The sequence below is a fragment of the Dendropsophus ebraccatus genome, chromosome 8 (assembly GCF_027789765.1).
Source record: "Dendropsophus ebraccatus isolate aDenEbr1 chromosome 8, aDenEbr1.pat, whole genome shotgun sequence".
Lineage (NCBI taxonomy): Eukaryota > Metazoa > Chordata > Amphibia > Anura > Hylidae > Dendropsophus > Dendropsophus ebraccatus.
Window position 1 is genome coordinate 84,827,270 of NC_091461.1, and position 21,747 is coordinate 84,849,016.

At 41.8% G+C, this 21,747-nt stretch overlaps 1 protein-coding gene and 1 long non-coding RNA gene across 3 annotated transcripts; one reads left to right on the forward strand and one right to left on the reverse strand.

The window, feature by feature from the left end:
• Positions 1-1,736: 1,736 nt before the first annotated feature.
• On the forward strand, positions 1,737-14,567 carry LOC138798703 (uncharacterized). 2 transcript variants are annotated; one of them, XR_011364140.1, is made up of 5 exons: positions 1,737-1,869; positions 6,760-6,861; positions 7,041-7,160; positions 8,321-8,418; positions 14,006-14,567. It is a non-coding gene; the product is annotated as an uncharacterized lncRNA (long non-coding RNA). The 2 variants fall into 2 exon arrangements; XR_011364141.1 differs by lacking the exon at positions 6,760-6,861.
• On the reverse strand, positions 6,325-18,090 carry LOC138798701 (apelin receptor-like). The gene is made up of 2 exons (XM_069979253.1): positions 18,023-18,090; positions 6,325-8,121 (listed from the first exon to the last, which is right to left on the reverse strand). Exon 2 carries the CDS (start codon positions 7,800-7,802, stop codon positions 6,618-6,620), a length of 1,185 nt encoding a protein of 394 aa, XP_069835354.1. The 5' UTR covers positions 7,803-8,121; positions 18,023-18,090; the 3' UTR covers positions 6,325-6,617.
• Between the last annotated feature and the right edge of the window lie 3,657 nt (positions 18,091-21,747).

Here is a 21,747-nt window from a genome sequence, read left to right on the forward strand (position 1 = left end):
GTGTCAATAAGAAGATGACATATCCTGCCTTCATCATCTTGATATTGAGATAATACCGTACAGGCTAAATTTTTATGTGTAAGAATAACTACTCCGCCTTTACGGTTAATAGCTGGTGAACCATAAACAGCACCCACCCAAAAACGTTTGAGTCTGAAATAATCTGATTCAGTTAAATGTGTTTCTTGCAATAATACTATATCGGCCCTAAGTCTCTTAAGGTGTTTCAGTATAGAAGTCCTCTTAGATGGGGAAAGTAGTCCCTTAACATTCCAAGTGATTAATTTCATACAATATTAATAGAAGAGGAGGTGTTAAGAAGAGACCCTGGAAGCACAATAACATAGTGGGTAACCCTTTCAGGCAGAAAAAGAGGATAGCATGTAGCATTTTCAGACAAACTAAAGGTGATATACCTAAGAATAAAACAGTTAACAATATAAACTAAGCGAATAAAGTGAGATGTGGACTTCACTTTTTTCGTATTGTCCAATGTTCGAAGCATTCGCAAACTCCGCATTATGGAGAAGAAATAAAGAGAAAGAAATAACTGGTGGAGAGGTCACATCAACCTCCGCTCCACTAAATGAGTATATATTAAAATTAAAGACATACGCATCCCTACCCTCCTGAGAAATGTGTGAGTTGTCACAGGGAAGCAAATAAATAAAATAAAATAAAAGGAAGAGCCAGTATATAATGATTAGTACTTAAAGAAGTTGTACTTAAACCTAAAACCATACAAGGTGGAATTATACATATACATGCACACACACATATACATATATATACATATACATACATAAATACATACTTACACACACACACACACCACCAAATGAATTACTACCTAGACTAAAGAAAATATTAATGTAGTAACAAGGTGTCCCTAATATAGTATTTAGTCAACATATATAGGACTAAATAGAGAAAAAAATACTCAGTTTTAATGAGCAGCATAGCGTCCAACAGAATAGAGATGGCGTTCATAATCATTCCATTTTTTCTACCGTATCAGTAGGACTATCCAAACGTCTTCTCTTGTGCTTGTCTTGAATAGGTGGAGTGAGACCCTTTACATCTTTAAGGGAAGAAATGGCTTCCTCAGGAGAACTGTAAAGAGAGGCTGAACCATCCGATTTGAAAACTTTCAGTATGGTAGGATAAAGAAGAGCAAATCGTATTTGATTTTTTACCAATGTCGAGCAAATGTGTGCGAAAGCTTTACGTTTTTGAACCACTGCTGCGGAGTAGTCATTAAACATGAGGATTTTGTGGCCACGAATTGCAACATCAACTGTAGATTTTTTAAAGCTTTGTAAAATGTTGTTTTTATCATTATAATTCAGATACTTGACAATCACTTGTCTGGGTTTCTGTTCTTTTCTATTTGCATCTTGCTTTTGTTTCGCTGGTGGGGGTCCCACACGGTGAGCTCTTTCCACAGTAATGTGACCGGGGATACCCAAGGCTTGGGGAATTTCTAGAGAACATATAGCATGTAATTGCATGGCTGAAATGGATTCAGGTAAACCTATAATACGTAAATTGTTGCGCCTAGAGCGGTTCTCTAGATCATCAGTCTTTGTTTGCAATGAAGCTGTGACATTTATATTCTGTTGTAGTTTTATTTTTGTAGAATGTATTTCATCTTCTAACAAGCTGACTCTCTCCTGAAGTTTAGTAATCTGTGAGGTATGTGTTGCTATATCTCCTTGTATGGTTGCTAGGGAGGAAACTATAGTGGCCTCAAGAGAGGATTTTATGTCATTTAATATCATCTTGGACACTTGAATTGCCAGTGCCTTGCAAGACATATTTAGTCCTGGTATTATGGTGTCACAGAGATCCGGCACTGGGATTTGTGAGGTATGTGTTTCCTCTGTGTGTGCCTCAGCAGCAGCACCTCGTGTCGGCGCCATCTTAGGTGTCCCTGTGACAGAGCTGTGAGGTAAATGAAGGAGGGCTTATGGGGAGGTGTATAACTGGTTCCCCGCTTAATGAAGTGGTGCCTCCGACTCCTCGGCACTTAGAGGAGTCAGAGATGTGGTCCGGCAGGGCCGGTAATGTCAGGAGTCAGAGCAGGGAGCGATATTATGAGCGGAGGGTGGAGGAGCTCACTCACACTGCTGCCATCCCATACGCGCCGGAACCGGAAGTCAGGTGTAGATTTTGTACGCCGGGCGCAGATTTGTGCGCCCGTCCGCATTCACTTAAAAGCGTACGCCTCTTAGTGTATCCTGCTGGTACTTGTACGCCGGTCTTCGTAAATCCCCACCCTTGTGTCTACCATGTGATACGTCTTCTATAGGCAATATACAAAATACTCAAGGAATTAGGTAGATGTCGAATAAATCAGCACTTCACCTCATAGTCTATTCAGTACTAATAAGGGGAGATAGCAACAACAAAACACCAACCACAATGAGAAAATGTCACCTGGTGACAGCAGGAGGAAGTGGTAACTTGTGTTGAATCAACATACATAGTTGTATACTGTACATCAAAGCAAGGGCTAAGACAGTGTAAATGGAAGCAGAGGCATGTAAAAGTAGGGTCTAAAACTCTTGAATAATACAATAGGTACACTATGGAGACAGACTGGGTCAAAGAAATCTGCTTTACTATATGTTAATGTTGTGAGATATTTAATACTACATATATGCTTAAAGGGGTTGCCCGAGATATCTAGTACTTTTCCCATTGATTTTATGGGAAATCTGCAACATAAATGCAGATTTTAAAAGCATATTGTGGTTAATTTGTAACATTCCTTTTTTTTTTTTTTTTTACTCTGCTGTTAAAGGGGTACTCCGGTGAAAAACATATTTTTTTTCAAATCAACTGGTGTCAGAAAGTTCTATAGATTTGTAATTTACTTCTATTTAAAAATCTCAAGTTTTCCAATATTTATCAAAAAAAAAAAAAGAAAAATGTATGCCTCTGTTCAAACTGCAGGTTTGCACGCCTGCTGCATGTGGCTTAAGTACAGACAAAAAAAAGTGCAACAGCAACCGACAAGTGAAAGCTCTAACCGTTTATACTTCCCCCGGTGTACACACGATAAAAACCTGCCCCGTAGATAATAAAAAATGAGGATCTTAGCAAACTATTTGATCAAACAGACAGTACCATGTCACCATGTTAAGGTGTCCTCAGAAACATGGTCCCTACTCCAGCATTTTCACATTAGCAATGGCCTCTCCTTGATTTCCCAAGGGTGCTATAAAAAGAGATTATTTGGATTCTATCTGCCCAGTTGTAGGCTTGTTCAGCCCAGGAGAGGCCATTATACGATAAGAACTTGCACCTGTGGGTTGCTGTTGCACTTGTTTTTTTCCAATATTTATCAGCTGCTTTGTGTCCTGCAGGAAATGGTGGATTATTTCTAGTCTGACACAGTACACTCTGCTGCCACCTCTGTCCATGACTGGAACTGTCCAGAGCAGGAGAAAACCTCTCCTGCTCTGAACAGTTCCTGTCAGGGACAGAGGTGGCAGCAGAGTGCACTGTATCAGACTGGAAAGAATCACCACTTCCTGCAGGACATACAGCAGCTGATAAGTACTGAAAAACTTTAAATAGAAGTAAATCACAAATCCTGTATAATTTTCTGAAACTGGTTAATGTGAAAGTTTTTTTCCCCTGAAGATTTCATGGTGCAGATTTGATGCTGTGTTCAGTTGTTTAGTTACATTAATATCTGCGTCCTCAAATTTGCTGCGGATCCTGTATGTGTAAACGCACTCTAACGCTGGGTTCATACTACGTATATTTTAGTCAGTATTGTGGTCCTCCTATAAACACAGAAAGGCTCTGTTCACACAATGTTGAAATTGAGTGGATGGCCGCCATATAACAGTAAATAACTGCCATTATTTCAATATAACAGCCGTTGTTTTAAAATAACAGCAAATATTTGCTGTTATATTGAAATAAAGGCAGTTATTTACTGTTATATGGCGGCCATCGACTCAATTTCAACATTGTGTGAACAGATCCTTTCTGTGTTTTCAATCCACTCCTGGTTTTGGTTGCAATATGAGGACCACAATACTGACTGAAATATACGTAGTGTGAACCCAGCCTTAAGATATATTTGTTATATAACTTTTTTTGTAATTTTTTAATTTAATTCTTTTTTTTTTTTAGTATAGTTTTTTTGTGTACATATCTACTTCCATTAACGAGCCTCCTCTGCTGCCTCCAATGTCTGTGTCAGGAACTGCAGGGCTATATAAACCCTTCAGTTGCAATCCTATGCATGCATGGTGTTTTTTTGGGTGAAAAACGCTTAAAAACCTGCAGTTTTTCAAGTTAGTGTGTATTAGTATAGGATTTTGTGGCGGTTGTGAGTATTTTTAGTTTGTGATTCTCTTGGGGGGAAAAGCCAGAAAAAAATGCAGTACAGGAGTAGTGAACTGAAGCAGGAGAGTGCACTGAAAAACGTTGCTAACTTAAAAACACCATGGGGGAGATTTATCAAACATGGTGTAAAGTGAAACCGGCTCAGTTGCCCCTAGCAACCTATCAGATTCCACCTTTCATACCTCACAGACTCATAGGAAAATGAAAGGTGGAATCTGATTGGTTGCTAGGGGCAACAGAATCTGTTTCATTTTACACCATGTTTGATAAATCTTCCCCCAATAGGGGTATTGCATTTCATATTTACCTCTTAAAGATATAGGCATGCAACAATTTTGGGATTTTTGGGGGCAAAAGCACTTTGCATTTCTGTTGTATTTTTAACATTTGTTTTCTATTTTAATGTTCCACATCTCTTAGAGGTGCTGTCCCACTATGAAGGAGATTTATCAAATTGGTGTAAAGTAGAATTGTCTTAGTTCCCCCTAGCAACTAATCAGATTCCACCTTTCATTTTTTAAAGAATCTGTGGCTTCAATAATTGCAATAAAAAAAAAACTGACTGTGAACACACCCTAAATGAGCATAGATTAGCTTGTATATAGTTGATTAACATTCATATCAGGAAATTATCTAAAAGGACCTATAGGACCTATAGGTGTTCATACTATTCCTTTTTGATACGTTTTTAGGGGAAGGTTTACACTACTAGGCTATGTTCACATGTAGTGAGAGATCAGCCGTTCCATGACCTGGCCGGGTCACAGAACGGCTGGTCTCTAAAAAGATCATCCCTGCAGTACCGGCCGGATGATTTTTAGTGCCGCTGAGTTCTGATGCGGGTGCATCCGCACAAACCCGCATCGGAACTCTCCACTTCACACTATGGAGCGTACGGCCGAAGCGGCTCACTCCATAGTGTGCACTGACAGGGTTTTCTGCGGCCGCTATTCACTGACATGTCAGTTTTCTACGGCACCCTGAGAGATTCCATAGAGGACTAAGCAAGGTATCTTTTTGTAAAAAGTACGGCCATTGTTGCCGATTGCAACAACAGCCGTACTTTTACGAAAAGATACGTTGTGTGAACATAGCCCTATGATGAATACAAAGATACATCATTGAACCAACATTCTTCAATTGTGAAATGGCGGCGGCTGCGGTCACCAGGGGACCCAGAGACACCATAGAAGGACACAAGGGGAGCATGGAAAGGTTAAAGGGGTACTCCAGCAAAAATATTTTTCTTTAAAATCCACTGGTTTCAGAATGTTATATAGATTTGTAGTTTACTTCTATTAAAAAATCTCTAGTCTTCCAGTACTTATCAGCTGATGTATGTCCTGCAGGAAGTGGTGTATTCTTTTCAGTCTGACACAGTGCGCTCTGCTGACATCTTTGTCCGAGACATGAACTGTCCAGAGTAGTAGTAAGTCTTCATAGAAAACCTCTCCTGCTCTGGACAGTTCCTGACACGGACAGAGGTGGCAGCAGAGAGACTGAAATAAATATACACTACTTCCTGCAGGACATACAGCAACGGATAAGTACTGGAAGACTTGAGATTTTTAGATAGAAGTCCTTTACAAACCTATATAACTTTCTGAAACCAGTTTATTTGAAAGAAAAAAAAACTGCTGGAGTAACCCTTTATAATAAGATGTTAATTATGTTTAAGATGTTAATTATGCTTTACATAAGGGCAGCATTATATAAAAAGTTTTTTTTTTGTGCCAGAGTATCCCTTAAAGGGTACACTAACATATAAAGGATCTGCTGTAGATCCTGTACATGTGAATTTACCCTAAATCCTTCAACAAGGAGCTATTATTAAGTGACAGATTTGACAGGCAAAAAAATCACACTAAATAACCCTCAAATCTGTCTGGCCCTAGGTCAAAGAATATCTGTGCTGTAAAACATTGTACCACCCAGTAAATAAGACATACAACTTCATCACTAACAATAGTTCGCTTTATTGCTAACAAATAAACATCAAATTGTAAACAATTAAACATCAAATTAATAAAAATACAGTAACTTGAAGTAACCCCCAAGCAGTCTATTAAGTGCTCTAGTCTTTGAGGGATGTCTTAAGAAGTTCACTGAAATCCAATAGCATCCCTTTCCAAAGAAAAATAGTCTATGAAAAAAAGTTCTGAACTCACATACAGCAAAAATTTACAAACAAGTCCAGAACTAGCAAAAAACAAACAACGTAGGATATAGATCCGTTCACACTCTTGTGCTTAGTCCTGTACTCCAGCCAGCTCTTCTTCTTCTGTAGAAACTTTTATAGGCTTATGTCTGTCTTCAGCAATTTCGGCGGAGAAACTGCCTCCTCCAGGTTTCTTCTCTTGATTTGCTGCTTGTTCTGTGTCACTTTTGTAGGAATTTCCACATCCCAGCAACCTACGACAGTGACCTCTAAATCTGGGATCCAGGAAGGCATAGAGAACTGGGTTCATGCAGCTATTAGCATAACCTAAACAGGTAACATAGGGGTGCAGGTTGTTAAGGAACACATGCATAGCACAACTCAGAGGCAAAACTTCTGCATTCATGAGGACATAGATACTCTTCACTAGGTGGAAAGGAAGCCAGCATGCTCCAAATGTGACCACCAGTCCAATCATGATAGCTAATAATCTCCTTTTTCGGCTGGCAACCAGGGGCAAATGAAAGTGACCTGAGACTCTGCGTCCAATGCCCACGTAGCAGTAGAGGATAACACAGAATGGGGCCACAAAAGCCAACAGAGTGGATGAAAATCCCAAACCAGCTTCCCATAGGTGAGTTTGACTGCTCCTGTCCACAGACGAATAGTCCATGTAGCATAGTGTTCTGTTGTCCCAAATGTCATCAGTCTGTCCAGTGTTCCTGAAAATGAGGGCAGGAAGAGCAAGAAGTCCAGCAATTGCCCAAGTAATGATGGTTGCCAGAGGGCTGGAGAGTGGGGAACGTGGATGACCAGGACCAGGAGAAAGAACAATTACTATGTATCTGTCCAAACTTAGTCCAGTTAGGCAGAAAGCGCTGGCATACATGTTGAGTAAAACAAGATAACCACTAAGTTTGCAAACTAATTTGCCAAAGGGCCAGTGGTATCCAAGGGAAGTGTAGACGGCCCACAGTGGAAGAGTCACAACAAAAGCCAAATCAGCCACTGCCAACTGCAAAATAAAGGAGTCCGCAGCCCGTGGCCTGTCTGTACGACGGTGGCTTGCCCACAACACTAGCCCATTGCCAGTAATGCCCAAAAAGAAAATAAGGAGGTAGGCTGCTGGTATGAGTCCAACGGATGGTTCCCATTCATCATATTCACAATCAGGCATCCCCAGTAGATTGGTCAGGTTATTAGTCTCCTCATCCATCTTTTGCAGTCTTTGATTCACAGTGCTTCCTCCAGGTCTCTTCTTTCTGACTTTAGACATACACACTCTAATTTATAGATCCTCCCACCCCTCCCAGGACACCCCTTTCACTTCAACAGGCCAATGTCTCAGGAGGATGTTTAACTTTTTTCTTAAAGCCTTTTGCCTGATTGTGCTGCTCTCTAAGTGATATGGTAACTCAATTATCACCCCCTCCCTCATTATATCCTGAAAGGGAGGGGGCTGCTATGGTGGAGACAGCAGGGACTTTAGCAGACATCCTGTATATGAAGCTCACAGGGTCACAATTATCAATGTACATTGACCTTCCCTTTCATAAACAGGATGGCATGACAGTGCTGGGCTTCTTTGGACTATCCTGTACTAACAAAACAGACAATGTTTGCAGGAGGGAGTGAACACACATACACAGCAACTACACAACATAGTTTACACAACACTAGTTAAAAAATTACAATTGTAATCCCCTTTAAGCAGGTGGCAAAAATCCAAACTTTATATGACATGTATGTAATGGAAATAATGTTTTGTTGGATGATATGATTTTTATCTTTCAGATATGTGTCTGAAAATTACATTGTGTACCCTAGTGAATCCAGGAACAATTTTGAGCATCACTACTATTTACCTATAGAACTGTGACATCAGCAACCAGGTGATGAGCAGGGAAATGCCCGTTCATCGGCTGATCGCATCTTTTGCGCAGGTCTAAAAATTTATTGCTATCAGCCACACATCTCCTTATGTAAACTGGGGATGCCCGACCAATAGCAATATATTTAAATGACTGCGTGAACGATGCAGTGATCGTTTGCGCAGCCTGGCACTGCAAACAAGAGCGGATGTCCCTGATCGGTTCTTGTTTGCAGCTGCAGATGGCCAAAGATTGTTTAATGTACAAGGACCCTTATGGTGGTTTTACACAGAACGATTTATCGTTTGAATTTGCACGATAACGATCAAATTCGAACAATAATCGTACATGTAAACGCAGCAAACGATTAAGGGTCGAGCGAGAAATCGTTCATTTTGATCTTTCAACAAGTTCTCAAATTGTCGTTGATCGTTCGCAAAAAATTTGCAGATCGTTCCGTGTAAACATTCTTTCAACCATTTCACCTATGTGTGAGATAGGCTTAAGCGATCGCAAAACGATCGCATAATGATTTTTCCGTACGATGTATCGCTCCGTCTAAACGCTGATCGTTATAAAAAAAACATTGTTCATTCAAAATCGTTAATCGTGCGATTGGGCGAATTATCGCTCTGTGTAAAACCACCATTAAGGCCATATTACACGGCCTGATGACTTAGGGCCCTATTGCACCAAAAAAAGATTTTTTTTAGCCAAAGTCAGGAACAGACTATAAACAGAGAACAGGTCGTAAAGATGAGACTTCTCTTTTCAAATCCATTCCTGGCTTTGGCTGAAAAAATCTGTAAAATAATCTGTCAGACATCTTTTGGTGTAATAGGGCCTTTAGTGTAAGCGAGCACCGATCTGCCCATATTTGCACCGATCGGCCCGATAATTGCTAGAGATGTCCATGCATCCTTTGTAAAAAAAATAAAATAAACTTATACATACCTGTCTGGGCTCCCTGATGTCCTGCTAGCTTCAGCCCGCTCAGCCAATCACGAAACAGTGCCACGGCTAGTGATTGCAAAAAAAAAGCCAGTGGAGCCTCATTTAAGAAACACAGGACTAGCCAGATCTGTTTCTTTTACGTCCAGTAATTGGCAGAGCGGCCTGTTACTTCAGGCACTGCCAGGAGTGGGCCGAAGCTGGCAGGACATTAGGTGAAGAGGTATGTATAAGTTTATTTATTTTTTTTACACATTCAGCAGCTATTGGCCACACATTATATGTAGCGATGCGCAGTCAGTGGCCAATGATTTTAAGTCAGGACCAAAAGAGACGCTCAGCCGGCGATTGTTGTCATCGGTTGATCATTGTGTGTATTACACAGATCGACAATCTGCTGAATTGGCGTGATTTGGTAGATTATCGATTCGTGTAATAAAGCCCTTAGGCTACGTCAACACATTCCATGCACAGTGTCAGTACAGTAGCTTAAAGATTTAAACAGTTTTGGAGCTCCCGGTATCATAATGAATGATAATACCAGGAGCTCTGAACTCTGTTCTGCTGCACATCATCCCTAATTACAGACTGTGCACAGAACGTGAACATGTTGCCTTAGGGCCCTATTCCACAGGAACGATAATCGGCTGAATCAGCCCCATTCGGCCTGATTCGGCTGATTATCGCTCGGTGGAATAGAGAGAACAATCAGCCGATGATCGTGTGATCGGCTGATCGTTCATTTAGGGCCAAAGCTAAAATCATCGTTCCCCCACCGCGCATCGCTACGGTGGAATAGTGGTGCGCGGCGGGCGACCGACGATTTGAGAAGCGCAGCATACATTACCTGCAGGGCTTCGCCTCCGCTCTGTCTTCCTCCCCGGGTCCCGCGCGCTCTAACTTCAGAATGGCCTGTCAGCTGACGGAGCGCTCAGCCAATCACAGGCTGGGACCGCCGCGGCCTGTGATTGGCTGAGTGGCCTGTCAGCTGACAGGCCATTCTGAAGCTAGAGCGCGCAGGACTCGGGGAGGAAGACAGAGCGGAGGCGAAGCCCTGCAGGTAATGTATGCTGCAAGGGCTGCAAGGACATTGGTAACGATGTCCCTGCAGCCCTCGCTCAACGATCATCGGGCCGTGGAATAGGCCCAGTAAACGAGCGGTGATCTAGCAGATCGGCGCTCGTTTACATAGTTGATTGGGCCCTGCTCGGCCCGTGGAATAGAACCTTAGGGAAAGGATACACAGATTACCTTTCATTTAGCTGTCCTTGAATGCTGTTTTATGCTCTGAACTGCCTGGGCCACACTTTTTTGGCACTTCAATGTATCATTTTTTGTAACATTTTTTATTTATTTTTTTAGCAGATTGCAATCACAAACAACTAAATGAGAAGTAATACATGTATTCTTTCCCCAACACCCATGTAATACTGTTATTTCTTTTGTTCTGGATTTCCAGGTGACAGGTTCACTTTAAAAATGGTTGCCCTCTCTTGCTTGTTTGTTATCAAAACAGCTTTGACTCATTAAGACATTAAGGCCCTATTCCACGGAACGGCCAATAATCATCCCGTGAAATAGAAGGCAACAATCAGTCGAAATTGTTCATGTCGGCTGATCATTGCAGTCGATTGTTGAAAAACAGACAACTTATATAGCGGCGATCTGCTGCCGTCGCCCCGTGGAATAGGAACAGCGGCAGCAGACACTGCTATATGCTATGGGCTGCCTGGACGATCTAGTGTCTTTAGAAGCAGATTGTTTAGAGGGGTTTTCCAGGTGTATTTACAGTGGTGCCTTGGATTACGAGCATAATTCGTTCCACTCTTAAACCAAAGCAAATTTTCTCAAAAGAAATCATTGAAATGCAGAAAACTGGTTCCCCCCCTCCCCCTCCCCTCGTAGTACAACAGGCCAGAATAGAGAAGCAGGGCAGCGGTCAGAGATCTGTGTGGTCACATGACAGCAATGGGGAAGGAGGGTATGTTCAGCATGGACCAATTAGGACAAGAGAATGACAGAGCTGTGCAGGAGGACAGTGACAGAAACTTTTCTATACAGCAGTGTGTATGGCTGAGTGCAAGTGCAGGCACATTATGGAAGGAATGGAGAGGATGGGAAACACAAGGGCTGACAGAGACGGCAGGGAGCATGAAGGAATGATCAGGGCATATGTGGACATATAAATACAGCACACTCTCTGTCTGGGGAGAGAGGGGTTACAGCTATGAAGAGATTACCTCCACAGTCCTGTCCCCTGATGTAAGCACCAGCCTGAAGTGGATCTGCTATGATTTGGAAGGTTGGTGGAGACTTCCTGAGTCAGAGTACATGGCTGTAGACCCCGCTATGCAGACCATGCCCCTCCTCCACTCTCCCTCCCACCCAGTACTGGGAGCTTTTAAACCAAAGCAATGCTCTTAAACCAAGTTAAAATTTTTAAAAACTGTGAGCTCTTCTTTCAAAACACTCTGAATCCAGTTAGTCTAAAAACCAAGGTACCACTGTATATTTCTTTTTTTAAATAAATACCCATAAAAATAATAGTTGCCTACTCTGTCAAGTGCTGTGCAGTTGGTCTTGAGCTATGTGGGAATGGCAATGGTGGAAGTGTCATGGGAAAAAGGTAAATTTAATTTTATTATCCTTTCCCCCCCCCTCCCCTATTTTGCATCTGTCTGAGCACAATTATATGAGGTGAGGACGTGGTCTGCAACAACATTTAGGTAACTGGTACCTTTCTATGTAGCCATCTTTCATTGCTCCACGGTTCAGTTCTGTCGGCCACGTGTGCACTGTGGTTTCTTTGCTCTGCGTTCTGACAGTTTTTCATCATAGTCAGCATTAACTTTCATATTCCTATAAATAACCAAAAAAAAAACCCACTTCAAATGCAACATTTCCTATCCTAGCAAGAGAATCACAGAGGTGGCTCCCCATTGACTTCTCCCTGCCTGGCTCAGCTTGATTGACAGGCCCCTCACTGTACACTATTAGAGAGACCTGTCATTCAAACCAAGCGGGACAGGGAGAAGCCAGCAGGGAGCCAACTCTGGGACATTTCTCCACATTTCTATATTTCTCTGCTTCACAGCATTATCTCAACTCCCTCTATTCTCTTCTTTTCTTAAAAAAACAAAAACAAAGAAAAAACAAAAACTAAATTCCAGTATTAGCAGTATTTAATGAAGACCAGCAGCTGTGTGGGCCCATGACCCCCACTTGAATGTTAATGTATGTGATGTAAACCTAAGTAAATATTTTAATTCAACATGTCTTAAGAAAATCATTTACAATTATTAGACAAACTTTTGTGCAAAATTGTGTCCGGACTTCCTGACCCTTCTTTTCCCCACCATCATAGTTTTGTCTAAGGCAATGTGCTTTAGTCACATTACAGATGGAGCGTCCAATATTAAGTGACACCACCATGCTAAAAGAATGTCTTCAAATACTTATTTTCTATAAGAATAGTGTAGTGTGTTAATTGTGTGTATTGTGTTATAAATAGTAGCACAATATTTAGCAGTGCACAACTAGAGATGGGCCCATATACGTTCCTGTCTCTCTAAGCAGGTTGGACTATACTAACCTGTAAGGATGAGATTATAGTAATATCATAATAAGAACATTTGGTGCACTAGGTGGTACCCCTAGATACTCTCGCCACTTCTATCGCCAACTAACACTCATAATAACACATATGAATATTCATCCACCTCTATGCAAAGACATAACTCAAGGCCGCTACAGAGAGGGATTGAATATTCATGAGGAGTGATTACAGAAACAGACAGATGTATCGGTGCACCTAGGGGTAAAGTAACGTCCCTAGTGCACCAGGGAGAAACATTAAAGGTAACCTCATACTTATCCATTAGCCTATATTAGCAGAGTAGTAGGGTCTAACCTGTCAGCGCTCATTTGCTCCTCGTTCCTCGCTCGCTGCCGGTGCTATTACACGCAGAGGCAGCGAACAGGTGAGGGGGGGTGTCAGCGGGGGGTTGCCCGGGTGATTGCTCGCTAGATCGTCTGGGCAGCCCATGGCAGATAGCAGCTGTCTGCTGCTGCAGCTCCTATTCTACAGAGCAACTGCAGCATATCGCTGCTATTTTACTCGTTTGTCTTTCAACATGTTGAAAGACAAACTACTACAACAATCAGCCGACATTGTTCATGTTGGCTGATCGTTGTCTTCTATTACACGGAACAATTATTGTCCGAAAATGCTAAGAAGTAAATTAAAGCTGAATTTACGCAATAAATAGCTGTCATCTGCAGTGTATTTTTTTAAGAGTCTACCAGAGACTACTACCACTGTCTATATTCCAGAGAAACTATTACATAGAATAATAAACTGATATTGCGCAGTGTATTGCGCATTCAACTGTCAAACTATCAAATACCCATTTGTGTGCTGAACGCTTTGTTTTGACTTGCTAAAAATACAAATATTTGTTGGCCCCACAATACAGAAATGTGCAGCCAAGGAATGATGGAAGCAAAGGGCCACACAAATAATCCAATGATTGGTAGCAAAGCAGTTCACACACAGTAATCAAGCCTTGGACTCGTCTCTACCAGATCTGTACTCCTTTACAGTAAATGTTTGGACTTGTAATACTACCTTTACTCTTACTATTTGTGTGTTTTACAGTGTCAGACCCTTGTGTGTGTGGCCACGTGACGGATGCTCTCCAGATGTGCCCCTGGTGTCAGAACCCAGCCGTCTCCTCTATCTCACTTTATGGAGGATCTGACAAGAACTGTCTACTTTATCCACAGCACTGCAGAGCTTTCTGATAAGAACAGTTTTACTTATCTGATTGTTTATATTTCACTGTCTCTGAACTATGGACATGTTATAGACTGGCTGGTGGTGCATTCTGGGAAATGCTATGTTGTAATGCTGTTGAAACTTACCTATACAATATGTGGAAAACTACAAAACTTATTGGCAAATAACTTGAAACTAAGTGAAAAAATAATGGCCATATGGCCGGGAACTACATATACTAAATTTATTGGCAGTGTTTGAAAGCAAGGTAGAAGTAGTAAGTCTCCACTAGTCTATTAGTGCACTGATCACAGTATTTGTGGCTGAACATTCAATATTGTTATGTCTATGGCAGGCTGGCCTTATGCTGAACTTTGCTCTGTACTGCTGTACCTTTTCACCCCCATTTGATGTACTGTCATATAGTAATAAAATAACCAAATAATCAACTACTATCTATAAAATCAATTAAAAAGTCATTACTATTAAATATACAATATAATGAATATAACAAATATGTGCAGGGGGTTTCCAGGAATTATTTTTTATTGATTGTCAATCCTTATGATGAGTCATCAGTATTTAGTGAAGTAGAGTTCCTGCTCCTGACAGTCCCATCGATCAGCTGATTGGCAGGGGTGCTGGGAGTCAGACCACCTCCAATCAGATATTTATGAACTATCCTGAAAACAGGTGATAACTTAAAAAAAGCTCTTTAATACATTATATGGTCATTGCAAATTCCAAGTACTAGGCTACCAAGGTGAGAATTATGAAATCATACATCTTTTTTTCTGGGGAAACAAAGCGAATTAAACCATTTAACTGGAAAATGTTAATGTTTAGGTTTCCTGACCAAAGGCAAGCAGTAAGAGAGGTGATGGGCTCAAAAAATTCATATGACTTCCATATCTGGGGCTCTGTTTGGACCAACACTCTTAGGCCACATTCACATGCTGTATTTTTGCAATAAACAAAGGCCATTATTGCAACCTGCAACAATGTTTCAGCATGTTGAAAGACCAAGATCAGCTGGTATTTTCTTATGTCCTATTACACCAAAGGATTATTGGCCAGAACGGCCAAGTTTAGCTGGTAATCATTTGGTGTAATAGGGCCTTTAGGCTATGTTCTCACAACGGAGTGATCATCAAGCTAATTCTGACAGATATCGCCCTGTGTAATAAAGGCAACAATCAGCCGAGGAGCCGACCATCGGCTGATCACTTTCTTTCAGCAAGTTTAAAGATCATGGTCACTGACCATGCATCGCTCTGTGTGACAGCGATTTGCACTAAGTTTATACTAAATAAAGTAAATAATAAATTATACTTACCTCTCACGGCTCCCCCAATGTTTTCCAGGCCTGTTTCTGTGTTCCCCTCTCAACCCAGGCGCTGCTGACACTGCCGAACCCATCTCTGCAGCGACAGACCACTCAGCCAATCACTGACTGATACAGGACAGCAGCCTGTGACTGCAGAGACTGATTTGGCACTGTCAGTGGCGGCTGCGGTCAGCAGGGAACAGGCAGGAAGGTAAGTCTGAAAAGGTAAGTATAAGACATTATTCACATGTCCTGTGAAATTGTCTGTGGTCATGGATCTGAGGCCATGGACAATTTTAGGGCCCATTATATGCTATTAGTTTACTCAGATGATCCATGCCTCGATCCTCCAATAGAACAGATCCCCAATAGAATTCTATCTGTTTTTCACTGATTTGTTTATTTCATCTGTGAATTGGGTGAAGTCCAAGTCCATGTTCAGGTCCGAACAGCAACCTGAACACTAGTGTTGCACCAAACACAATAAACATATAAACAAAAAGGCACCAGAATGCCAATGGCGATTTTTCTTGATGTGTTTGTGGAGGCCAGAAAAAAACTATACAAAAGTTGTTTATGAAGCAAGCCTTAAAGCGGTGGTGTCACAAAGAAAACTAGATATATATTCATACATTAAAATGTAAAATGAAACATATTTTGGTGGGGATCTCAGCACCCAGACCCTGACCAATACAAACCTCTGACATGTCAGAAGTTTGTTTAAATGATAGGTACACTTTAAGGCCCCTTTTACCAAGCTGACAGACTTCAGCAAGTGAGCACCGAACTCTGTGAACAGTACTCATCTGCTGTGCCTTCACAATTGTGCAGACCTTTCAATGCATTATTGTTGGATGTGCATCACTTATTTACATGTTTCACGTTCATCAGCTGATTGCTGTTTTTTTTTTTTGGGGGGGGGGGGGGGGGGGGGGAGTTTGTGGGCAATGAGTGTTCCTAGAAATGCTTATTCGCTTGATGATTGCCTTGTGTAAAAGGGGCCTAAGCTGAATACCCCAACCTCTACAAAAAAACTTTTACTTATCAGACCACCTTTAAAATGTCATCTGTCTGACTCATTAGCACTATGCAGGACGGTTCCGATACCCAGTCATATATGATTACCTCTGCTTTACAAAGCTCACTGTGGGTGGGTTTTTGCTTAGGTGTTTATTTGTGTGTCTATGATAATGTCTATTATCTGGCTGTCTGAGGCTGGAGTAGCTTTTGATGATCTTTCTTGCTCAGTGCTAACAAACAGCTGCTAATGATGCCACCAATAAGCCATTTGTCCTAATTATGCAGCAAAAGGTTCACATATTGATGACTTTGCTGATGGCTAGCCTCCCTCCCCTTATCAACACAGTTTAGGAAAAAGTAAAATATTCATTAACTTGCTTTGACATTCTTTATCTCTGTATTGTCAGCATTTTATGATAGCTGTGTATTTGCTGAAGTCTGGAGTTATATAACCTCTTGAGGCTATGTTCACACACAGTAATACTAATACCAATATAAAGTTTAGTGAACAATACATGTAATAATGTGCTCCATTGAACCCTATGTCGAATTGGCTTTCAGTGCGCACACACTCTAGGGAAAAATTGGTTGTAATTGAGTAAAAAAATTAATCATGCGCATTATTTAGGACCTGTTTATTTAAAAAAAAAAAACTTTTTTTTTTCCAGCTGTGCTCATATAGTATTTTCATGGCCCTAAAATGTTCCAATGTGGCCATATTTGGCCAACAGATCAATTTAAAATATTGAATTTTCCCTCCAGAAAGATAAATCACTGGATTTAGGGGCCGTAATTTAACACCGACCATACAAGTTGTTAACAAAAAAGATAGTTTTTTTTTTTTACTTTTTATTGCTGTATAATTCTGCATAAAAACCTGTGTTTGAACGCAGCGTTAGAAAATCATGGCCAGTTTCTTCCAGAGATATCAATCACCCCTCTTGCCTCCAGTTTGGGTGCAGGTTTTGAAACTCAGTTCCAGTGAAGTGAAAAGATCTTAATTGCAAACAACACCTGAACTAGAAACAAGATTCGTGTTGTCTCTGCAAGAAAGTTGCCATGTTTCTCCTAGGGTGCATTCACACTGAGGCTATGTTCACACAACGTATGTTTTGTATAAATCACAGCCGTTGTTGCAAGTTGCAACAATGGCCGTGATTTATACAAAACATGCGTTCTATGTGAATGAATGGAATCCCGGCTAAAGTGTACACACATTGTATACGCTTCGGCCGGAATTCCATCCAGCCGCACGAAAAACTGACATGTCAGTTTACTGCAGCCGCTATTCATTGAATAATGGCCGCACAGAACATGTCAGTTCACACTTCAGCAGAAATTAAGATCATCCGGCCGGTACTGCCGGATGATGCCTAGTACTTGTGGTTGCCAGGACACCAGTAATGCCTAGTAACTGTTGTTGCCTAGATACCAGTGATGCCTAGTACCTGTGGTTGCCTGGATACCAGTGATTCCCAGTACTTGTGGTTGCCTGGATACCAGTAATGCCTAGTAACTGTTGTTGCCTAGATACCAGTGATGTCTAGTACCTGTGGTTGCCTGGATACCAATGATGCCCAGTACTTGTGGTTGCCTGGACACCAGTAATGCCTAGTTACTGTTGTTGCCTAGATACCAGTGATGCCTAGTACCTGTGGTTGCCTGAATTCCAGTGATGCCCAGTACTTGTGGTTGCCTGGACACCAGTAATACCTAGTAACTTGTTGCCTAGATACCAGGGATGCCTAGTACCTGTGGTTGCCTTGATAGCAGTGATGCCCAGTACTTGTGGTTGCCTGGATACCAGTGATGCCTAGTAACTTGTTGCCTAGATACCAGAGCTGCCTAGTACCTGTGGTTGCCTGGATACCAGTGATGCCCAGTACCTGTGGTTGCCTGGATACCAGTGATGCCCATTACCTGTGGTTGCCTGGATATCAGTGATGCCCAGTGCCTGTGGTTGCCTGGATACCAGTGATGCCCAGTACCTGTGGTTGCCTGGATACCAGTGATGCCTAGTACTTGAAGTTTCCTGAATACAAGTAAAGCCTGCTTCTTGTGGTTGCCTGGATACCAGTGATGCCCAGTACCTGTGGTTGCCTGGATACCAGTAATGCCTAGTAACTTGTTGCCTATATACCAATGATGTCCAGTACTTGTAATTGCCTGGATACCCATTATGCCCAGTACCTGTGGTTGCCTGGATGCCAGTGATGCCTAGTAACTTGTTGCCTAGATACCAGTGATGCCTAGTAACCTGTTGCCTAGACACCAGTGATGCCTAGTACCTGTGGTTGCCTATATACCACTGATGCCTAGTACCTGTGGTTGCCTATATACCACTGATGCCTAGTACCTGTGATTGCCTGGATACCAGTGATGCCTAGTACTTGCAGTTTCCTGAATACAAGTAAAGTCTGCTACTTGTGGTTGGCTGGATCATGCCTCCCAACACTTATGGTTCATTTTGTGGAAGATCCATTTTCTCAGCTATATCCGCACAAATGGTTTTCAATTTTATTATTCCCCGAAGAATCATAAGATAAAAGATTTTCAGAGGAAAGAACAAAAAAAGTTGACACTACTCTCAGAAGGATCCACTCCGATCCCCAGGAGTCAGACTCTCTGTAGACATATAGTAGTGAAGGGATGGTGATGTTCAGCTCTAATGACAGACAAGTTAATATGGTAGGTAGATTAGACGTAGGTAACGGCACATGTGTGACACAGCTGCTGGATGGAGATCCCACCCCTACATTTATGGCAAATACTATATATTTCACTTTCAGATATATAATAATTGGTGTCTTCTGTGCACGGATGGATAATTTACAGTCAGTGATTTGTATGCTGAAAGACTTTTGATGCCTTTACTTGCCAATGTCTAACTTCTTGGTATATAGGTCATCTGGACCACCAAAAGAGACACACACACACACACACGTTGATCATTGTATGACTTCATGGCATATATTAAGGGGTTGGCCACTTTATAGTAAAATTGCTCAGTGCAGGGCAGTTAGCCTGAAGGAGGAGAGTCTGATTTTAGCTCTATGAGGTACACAGGGAGCTGCTGTCAGTATATACAGTGGGCACACATACTAAGGGCAGGTTCAGACTACGGAATTCTCGCGGATAAATTCAGCCGAATTACGTCGCTAGAACGTGCTCACAGCCGCGCGCCTTTCCTCCGGCTACATAGACACCATTCTATGGGCTGGCTGATTCCGCTATCCTGTAAAGTCCATCTGTGTCTGATGTCGCTGCGGCATTGAAGGCGTCCGCACAGCCAGCAGCGATTCAATGCGGTATTGCGCAGGCGCAGTGCGGCTGTCCTGCTTGTACTGTGCCTGCGCCGGAAAAGTAGATTCGGCGGCCAGTCTGTCACAGAGCAGGAAGCTGCAGTATGTCACCGGGCGGCCACAATTGTTCTACCTGCTTGGACTGAGACTGCGCAATACCGCATCGAATCGCTGCTGGCTGTACGGACTCCTTCACAGCCGCAGCAACATCAGACACAGATGGACTTTAAAGGAATGACTCCACCGTGCCTGGGCCAGATGAAATCCACTGCTGCAGGATGGTGCTGGTGGCCGGCTAATGCAGGACAAGCACAATCAGCAAGTGTGCCTGCGCGGGACATAAATGGGACGCACGCGCATCACGCTAAGACTGATTTGAACGTGCACGCCCAGAGATGCCAGCATGGGAGGAGAGGGCCAAAGAAGTTGGAGGCTGCTGCCGTCACGAAAGGGGTCTGAGTCATTGGTGTAGTGGACGGAGCGATGTGGCGCATTAGAGACTAAGCCACGCCCATGTGGCGCAGTAACAAGCGGATAAAAGTACACTTTTCTCAAGAACAAGCACCATGATTAACAATCTGAAATAAGGTATGGAGACAGCTACATTAGTCATTTAAACATTTTTAATTATTTAAAAATGACAAAATGGGGTGACAGTGTCACTTTAAAATCGCTCTATTCCCAGGCTTATAGCTCTTTTATCCTTTTGTCTATGGGGCTGTGTGAGGTGTCATTCTTTTTGCGCCATGATGTGTTTCTTTCTATCGTTTACGGTGCAAGATCAGGAACACTTTTTTTTTTATTTACACATATACTGGGGGGGGGGGGGGGGGGCGATCCACGCCACTAGACACCAGAGAATCGGCTGCATAAAGGATTCAGATGCAGCTGTCAACTTTGAGAGGGGAGGGTGGAGGAGGGAGATTAGTCAACATCAGAGAGCAGAGAACAAAGGATCATTACACAGTGGGAGCTGTGTGAAAGCCGGTATTCAGAAGTCAGAGAGATCACTGACTTCAGAGGAGATGTAGCTGTAAATTAACTCTTTGTTGTCCTGTTTTGGTGCCTCATCTCCCTCCACCCCTCCCCTTTCCATAGAAAACCATAAAGACAGGGGGAAGAGCTTCAAACTGCTAAACTGCTAAAAATGCATTTTTTGGCTTATAAACCCAATTACAAAGTAATCACCTTTGCTATTGATTTCTGCAAAAAAAATTTAACCCCTTTGTGCTGCAGCTAGTTTGGGCCTTAATGACCAGGCTAATTTTTCAAAATCTGACCTGTCTCACTTTATGCTCTCATAGCTCAGTGATGCTTTAACGTATGCTAGCGATTCTGAGATTGTTTTTTCGTGACATATGGCACTTTATGTTAGTGGCAAAATTTGGTCACTACTTTGTGTGTTTTTTGTGAAAAACATCAAAATATCATGAAAAATTTAAAAAATTTGCATTTTATGAACTTTGAAATTCTCTGCTTCTAAAAAAAGAAAGTCGTAGCACATAAATTAGTTACTAAGTCACATTACCAATATGTCTTCTTTATTCTGGCATAATTTGGTAAACATATTTTACTTTTTTAGGGTGTTATGGGGCTTAGAAATTTATCAGCAAATTATCACATTTTCGTGAAACTGATTTTTTTAGGGACCAGTTCTTTTTTTAAATGGATTTAGAAGTCTGGTATCCTGAAAACCCCCATAAGTGACCCCATTTTGGAAACTACACACCTTAAAGAATTAATCTAGGGGTATAATGAGCATTTTAACCCTACAGGGGCTGGAGGAAAGTATTCACAATTAGGCAGTAAAAAAATTGAAAATTTAAATTTTCCAATAATATATACGTTTAGATTAAAGTTTCTCATTTTCAAAAGGAATATGAGACAAAAAGCACCCCAAAATTTGTAATGCAGGTTCTCTTGAGTACAACGGTACCCCATATGTGGGCGTAAACCACTGTATGGGCACACAG